Source organism: Austrofundulus limnaeus, unplaced genomic scaffold (assembly GCF_001266775.1).
Source record: "Austrofundulus limnaeus strain Quisiro unplaced genomic scaffold, Austrofundulus_limnaeus-1.0 Scaffold431, whole genome shotgun sequence".
NCBI classification, from domain to species: domain Eukaryota; kingdom Metazoa; phylum Chordata; class Actinopteri; order Cyprinodontiformes; family Rivulidae; genus Austrofundulus; species Austrofundulus limnaeus.
The window spans coordinates 302,369-309,989 of record NW_013952833.1 but is presented as its reverse complement, the minus strand read 5'-3'; the positions used below and the strand labels follow the sequence as shown (position 1 = coordinate 309,989).

The 7,621-nt window shown below is 38.3% G+C and overlaps 2 protein-coding genes across 2 annotated transcripts in view; one reads left to right on the top strand and one right to left on the bottom strand.

The window, feature by feature from the left end:
* LOC106529263 (DEP domain-containing protein 1B) overlaps positions 1–3,806 on the top strand; it is an 88,373-nt gene extending 84,567 nt beyond the window's left edge. The window contains exon 11 of the mRNA XM_014024625.1: positions 3,138–3,806. Coding sequence (XP_013880079.1) covers positions 3,138–3,176 — 39 coding nt within the window. The 3' untranslated portion in view covers positions 3,177–3,806. The remainder of the gene's footprint in view (positions 1–3,137) is intronic.
* galr1a (galanin receptor 1a) overlaps positions 1–7,526 on the bottom strand; it is a 15,483-nt gene extending 7,957 nt beyond the window's left edge. Inside the window, exons 1-2 of the mRNA XM_014024627.1 lie at positions 6,213–7,526; positions 6,062–6,127 (exon numbers count right to left, since the gene is read on the bottom strand). Coding sequence (XP_013880081.1) covers positions 6,062–6,127; positions 6,213–6,878 — 732 coding nt within the window. The 5' untranslated portion in view covers positions 6,879–7,526. The remainder of the gene's footprint in view (positions 1–6,061; positions 6,128–6,212) is intronic.
* Positions 7,527–7,621: the final 95 nt, after the last annotated feature.

The window sequence follows — 7,621 nt, the reverse complement described above, 5'->3', positions numbered from 1 at the left end:
GTCTGTCTGTCTGTCTGTCTGTCTGTCTGTCTCTCTCTCTCTCTCTCTCTCTCTCTCTCTCTCTCTCTCTCTCTCTCAGCAAAATGTCTCATGATTACTGGTTAGGTTTTAGTGAAATTTTCAGACAGTATTGACTGTGCATCTACAAGATGACCATCGCAGCTAATCAACTTTAACTTGCATAAACATGCCTGTTAGACCACCCTGCCGACACTGAGCTCAAATTTGGTGTGGTAGCTGAGAGTCATTCCCAACATAAAGCCCAAGCACTAACACACAATATCCAAAGGTTGTGATAACATTGTCTACAAGGTTTGACCAAAATGGCAAAAACTTCTAAATAAATCAGGAGTAAATATGAACAAATCTGCGTATATCCTACATGAAAACGTGTGACTCAACCAATGGGTGCTGTGGTTAGAGCTGGCTGTATAGGAAATATAATGCACTAGGCTACATATAGCAGTGACTACAATGTAAAAGCCTGGTGCATTTACATTTCAAACACTAGTTAAAAGCAGCAAAGTTTGCCTATAATCAGGTGTTGCATTAATGAACGCTACTCAGCAAGATACAATGGAAAACAAACAGGCCTGATGGACAGCTGGTTTGGGTGGAGAAAATATAATTAACATTATCATTTTAAGTGACATAAAATGAGTTTACACATTTGTTACAATTTTTGATTCATTTGCATTTAAATGTATTTATATTTCCATAAGCATGGAGTAAAGCTTTTACAACCATCATAATGCTGAAATTATGGATTAGTATAACCCACAAAATCATTCTATTCCTGCACAAAACAATTGTTTTTAGAGTTGCACGTTTTCATACTAAAAACTGGCCGCATATCTTTAATAGAAATGTGATTCCTTTGTTTGGGGTTCCCACCATATTTTAAATCTGTTTCATATTTAGACCAAGACAGTTTTTATTCATGATTCAGTTCACAATTTTCTAATAATTTCTCAGGTCCTGCAGGTCAGAAAGAGGAGGAGACAAGAGACTTTCTGTTATAGACATGTCTGGACAAAAAGCACATTTTTAACAAGCCTCAAATTCACAACAAATATGTTAGCATTAGCCTTAAATAGCCAGCTGTGTTAGCATTCTAGTATTTCCTTATGTAGAGCACAACTTCTACACTAGTTTTCTTGTACCACATGTCAGGTATTTAGAACATTATATAGTGAATGAGTGGACAGTTCAAACACAGCCTGTAAGCTATTTCCCATAAGAAAATACTGGTATTTTCACAAAGCAGATGAACAACCCAAGCTCTTTTTGGTGTTCTATAGCTTGAGCACTTCATAATAAAAAAAACATTATCCGAAGTTTAAAGAAATTACAGAAGCATGACTGAACTATTTTGAAATCTTTCATGGTTTTTACAAAACCACAGTTTGCTTTTTAATGATTTTACCACAGAATAATCAACTAAGAGTAGATGTCACAATCCAATTTTTAAACTATCTATGTTGTTCAATTTTTATTTTATTCCCACAGTTGTGTTGGTACATACATAAAGACTTTTCTTTTTTTCACCTCATATTTCTCTTTGCTATAGTAGGACTGAAGGTCTTCTGTTTTTATCCTGTTGAGCTCTCTGAATTGTCCAAAATCGTAGCTTCATCTAAACCAGGCATCACTAAATGGTGGACCTAGGTCCGAATCCGGACCGAGTGTTGGTTCTGTCTGGACCTGTGCCCTATCTGATAAATTCACAAAATTATATAATATTCATGGAGCATTTTTTCCATACGAAAGTCAAGAGACTGTGTCAAGAGACACAGTTAGGAGGTTTAGAGGTTACCTTACATGGTTACAGTTATTACGGTAACAGGGTTGAGCCAATCAAATTGCTTGTTTACCCTGCATGGCCAGTGCAGTGAGCTAACCAGAGAAGAGAAGATGTGACAGCATGGCTTGCTCCAAGATAAGAAAAGTTGATGCAGAAAACCTCTGTTTTAAAGATGAATGGACAGAGAAATTTATGTTCATTCTTCCAGCAGGCGGTTCAAAACCTGTTTGTCTCAGATGCTCTGAAACGGTCACATTAATTAAAAATGCCAATGTGAAGCACCACTATGAAATGAACTGCTCTTGTGAGCAAAGTTATCTGCTGACGTCCGAGCAGAGAGCACACAAATTAACTTGAACTTGAACTGAAAGCCTTCACCTCTCCAGGTTTGACTAGGCTTCAATATAAAAGAAAAAAGGGGTTATTAGGCTCTGTTTGCACTTTGTTCTGAGGTTTCTGTTTTCTGAAGTAAAGGTTGTAAAATTATTTGCCAGGGGTTACTTTGAAATATGGTAAAATAACAAGTTGTTTACTATAAAGTTCCTTTTGTTAACAGTGAAAATATGAACAAATGGGAGTGAGCAAGACCATAAAAGACAAAAGTCAGACTTTTGTTCGGACCTTTTACTAGGAGGAAAGTTTAGCAACTGGACCTCAGTGAATTTAATTGCATACCCCTGATCTAAACCATCAACATGTCTACTAGATTCTATGTTCAAATAAGCATTTTGTCTAATTAATATCTCAATTTTGTGTCTGCTTAAGTTGTTACTAATGAATGTTTGTGCCACAGAGCTTTAAGGTTGCTGTAATTAAACCTAAGAAACCTGATCTTGATTCAGGAGTTCTGGTCAACTATAGGCCTATATCTAATCTCCCATTCATCTCAAAAATTCTACAGAAAATAGTTACAAATCAATAATGTGAACAATGGGACAGAAATAATCTATTTGAGGAGTTTTGGTCAGGGTTTAGAGCTCATCATAACACACAGAAAAAACTGAAAGGGTTAAAAAGTAAGACCCAAACAGAATGTAAAGATGTATATGAAGCACCAGGAGAAACTAAATTCAACTTTTCTGTCTCCTAGAGACTCCAAAGGAAATCAAAGCATATCAAATCAAATAGGGCAGTCATTGTTCACATTTCCTGTAGTGTAGGTCAGCTATGACCCTCATTAACTTTTCTCAAAATTATGAGATCAGGAGTCTAATTTTTTTTCCTTTTGTGAATGCAATATTATTACAAATGCAGAGACCTGTAAGAGGAGGAGTTGAGTGGTTAATAGCAAACCGAAACAGGTAAGCAGGATGTTGGTTCTTTTTCTTTACAGGTCCAAGGAGGTCGAGCAGCACGGAGAGGAGGACAATAATCCAGGAAGTTTTCTAGGACATAAGATTTTCTAGGTTATTAATACTCAGTCTTAAAGAAAATTCTGGAGGCCGAGAACCATACTAGTTAGTATCAGTTAATATGTGATTTTCCAGCAAGGATCTGATAGTGTCTACGGTCTTTTAAGGCCCAGGAGCTCATCAGCCAAATGGTCTGCAGCTGCTGCTAATTGTTGCACTCTGCCAATCAGGGAGCTGCAGGTACAGATTCCTACAGAAAGAAGCATACAGTGCAACAAAACCTGCTATATTACACTGTACTGACAAAGTTCACCTCAGATACAACAGGAACATGAACAGTCTGATGCTTTGTATAAACCAAATAACACAGTTCAGGAGTATGGGAAGGCTCAGGGGTGGCAGGTGACCACAGAATCCTGTCTGTGGGGAAAAAAATCCCAAAACATCCCGTCAAGTATTAAAAACATTTGCTGTTAGATTCTGAGTCATCCAGGACATAGTAAATTAACCAATCAATTTTAAAAAAAGGGCAACTGGACTTCTATTGTTTAGCTGTAGACGTTTGCTTCCCAACCTGAGGAAGTGAGAAAACTCCCAGAATAAACAGAAATAAAGTTTTTTAGTAAATGTAAGAACTTACAAAATAAGTGGCAAATATTTTTCATATATAAATAAATAAATAAATAAATAAATAAATAAATAAATAAATACATAAATAAATAAATAAATAAATAAAATTGAGCAGATTCAAAAACTGCTCCAGGATTTATAAAAAAAAACTGTTTTTGAGGTACCAAAGTATTTTTTTTGTCCAGCTTTATTTTTGTTACACTGTTGTCACTGTTTTTGCGATCCATCTCAAACTTATGCAGTATGGTTTAAACAAGTGATATGTTGACTTTTAACTAATACAGTTAACATGTATCCAGATCAGCTTATTTAGCTAACACATGAGGTTTTATCATGGCTGACAGGCAGGGGGACAGCTGCAACAGTTGTTGCAACTGTCCCCATACGATAAATCCATATAAAAACAGAGCATAAAGATGATATTAAGATGTTGAAATTAAGTTTACACTTAAAAGGGAACTGGGTATGCATGAAAATTTCATAGTTTAAAACATAAAAGTGTTTAAGATGTATTTTCTGCAGTTGTTTTTTTTTCAACAATGGTTTTAAAATCCCAGTTTCTTTCAATGTAAATTTTGCATAATGTAGGCTTATAATGACAATAAGCGAAACAAAACTTGATTGCCTCACAAATTGTTCTATTATCCTTGTCTCAAAAACCCAACAGTATTTTATATCATTTAGAGTCTTTGACATCTGTAAGGTCTACTCATCAAGGCAAATCTATATTTGTCATTTGATCAATAAGAATAAATAAATAACATTGTAATATCATTATAACTTAGTTTTTTAATTAATTTAGCAATAATATAAATAAAAAATAATGAAACTTCTATTTACAGTGAAATATATTGTATTAATATACAACAAACAATGTTGCAACTGTCCCCAGTCCCAGGGTCAGTTACAACATCTGACTTTTCATTTTCAAATGTAAACTGTGAAGAATGTACATGCTTTAATCATCTATAAATGGTTTTAACTATTAACAGACAGATGTAAGTTTATTGTATTAAAATTTGGTTTGTCTAATTCAAACCTTCTCTGAGTAACAGAGTCAAATGCAAAAAGTGTTGAAACTGTCCCCGGTCTCCCCTAATTCTCTTCACGTTATGGGAATATCTGAGAAGATGCAGACAGCAGGAGGAGGGTCCAGCTGTGACTGTTAACCCTACCAGACAGCCAGCGGGAGCAGCTGATCAAGGTAAATGTTCCCTATGTCACCTCAGGCGAGCGTAAAAACCTTTTTGCGAATTTTGCCGTTTCCATCCACTTTTTCTCAGGACAGACTTCAAAGTGTGCATAAAAAACGGTGATGGAAACATGGCTACTAATGCTGTGTTTTTAGTCAAGCCAACAGAAGTCAGCCTGACTGGACAGTTAGGAGTAGATTCTTCAGTCTGCGCACTTGCAGCTCTGGTATTTTGTATTAAATGTTTTGATTTTTCTTGTTATGCCTGAAGTTAAAAAAAATTGTCAGATGAGTTCAGAGACGGGGTTCAAAAGCAACTTGCAGCAACAAAATAGTCAACTCTTCTGGATAGGTTCCAGCCCCACACAGCAACTCTTAAATATAAAAAAGCTCCACCTAGTGGGCTAATAAAAAAACTTATAGTAGAGGGACAGTGGAAATAAAATTCAAGCAATACAGAAAATAATGCCTTATTTTGGGATATAACACACATGGGCTCAAAAAAAAGCATGTAGAATGGATTTCAGTAGGGTTGATTTTCTTCCCACTAGAGGGTAGTAAAGTTACTGGGAGCATTTCATATAATTCTGACAAGGTTACCAATTTTTCGAAAGATTTTGAGTTTAAATCAGGAACGGTGGTGTTTAAAGACAACATCAAACAAAAATTAATACATTTTAAAACATGAACATAACTGGCTGATTTTTCTCCAAACATCCTGAAGGTTAATTACATTGAAGAGCTCAGACTTTAACTTTTAAAATGAAAAAAATTAATTTGCAATCTGCATTACAGGTGCAACATTTTGTGGGAACTTGGGGTGCTGTGAGTGCTTGAGCACCTATAATAGATGTTAAAGATAAACAAAAAATAATGTATTTAAGAAATATGTAAAAAGTATACTAGTGTTCAATAATAAAGTAGGATAATGATGTGATTATTTTTGATGATAATGGCTTTATGGGGGGGGGGGGTGGATTCCTGTTTGTTATACAACTTCTCACTTCTATGTCTAAAAATATGATTTGATATTATTAAATGCTTCTATTCAACAAGCAGCACTCAAACTGACTTAATACATACCTTCTTCTTTGATGCCTCTGACTTTTTGGACATATTTCTTAGTTTTTTGTGCAAGTGATTTATCACCTGTAAACAAGCAGAAAGATAAACCCTATTTTGCATCAAATTTTGTCATTTATTCAGCCTTATTCTCTTCCTCAGGTTTTCTCACCTTGGCGTAGCAGAAGGAGATGAGCAGCAGCGGCAGCACGTAGCCGAACACAAACGTGCACACCACGTAGACTTTCTTGTGGTTGTGGTCCGGCCACAGTTCCCAACAGTACGTGCTGTTCTCCCCGCGCTGGAACAGGTTCTGGTGTTGCATGATGGGCGCCGCCATGGCCAGAGACAGGATCCAGATCACCACCACGCCGATCAGCGCGTGCCTCGCCACGCGGATGGAGGAGGACTTTCTGGAGTGCACGATGGCGATGTAGCGGTCCACCGACATGGCGGACAGGGTGAAGATGCTCACCAGCATGGAGACGGTGAAGAAGTAGTGGATGAACTTGCAGATGAAGGCGCCGAGCACCCAGGTGGGCATCATGTAGATGGTGGACTGGAAGGGGATGCAGAAGAGCAGGTAGGACAGATCCGCGATGCTCAGGTTGAGGATGAAGATGTTGGTGGTGCTCCTCGGTTTGCCCGGTTTGCTCCGGGCCAGCACGGTGATCACCATGGAGTTACCCAGCACGCCCAGGGTGAAGATGAGCCCGAACACCAGGAGCGTGATGAAATTATCCGTGCCGATCCCGAACAAAAGTTTCTGCTCCTCTTCTTCTGCCGCGCTAAGGTTCCGGAGCTCTCTGTCGGGCATCACGGACTCTGACGAGTTCATGATTATCTCTCCCTTTTCTCTTTAAATCACTTCTGATGTCGGGGCTTCAGCTCCAGAAGCTCCGTTGCTGCCTCATGGTGCGTCTGTCGGACCGGCGCGTCTCCAGGAGAGCTCGTGTTGTATCAGTTAGATAAACCCGGGCTTCCTCTCCTCTCTGATTTAATTTCACTCACATAAAACCTTCCTGCTTTACTTCAAGCATCACTGTGAAGTCTCACATAAGCAGAGAAATGTCCCAAAGTTTTGCAGCTTTCTACTCATCTGTTTCCGCTGCCTGCATCCTGGAGCGTCTTTCTCCTGTTGCGCACCAGATGCGTGTGCGCGCTCGTTCCGTGCGCCCGCCTGCTCCTTGTCTGGACTTTCCCCTCTGCTTTAAAGCATGGGGGCTGGGCCGGGCCGCGTGCGTCAGCACCCATACCACCTCCAAGAAACGTGGAGGGGAAAATGACAGAAAGAAAAGAGAATACTGATTTGGATGCGTTTTATTCTCATCATTTCTGAATTCATTCAGTTGGCAGAGGTCGGAGTCAGTTCCCCAGGCAGACTGATGGGTTATACAGCAGCAATGACAGTTATTCAGAGAAAAGCTGTTTTAGTGATGTTTTGCCATAAAAAACACCACTTAAAATAATTTTAGTGTTTTTGTATCACAAAAAAGTATTTTAAGCTATTTATCTCCTTAGGTGATTCTCTCTCTCTCTCTCTCTCTCTCTCTCTCTCTCTCTCTCTCTCTCTCTCTCTCT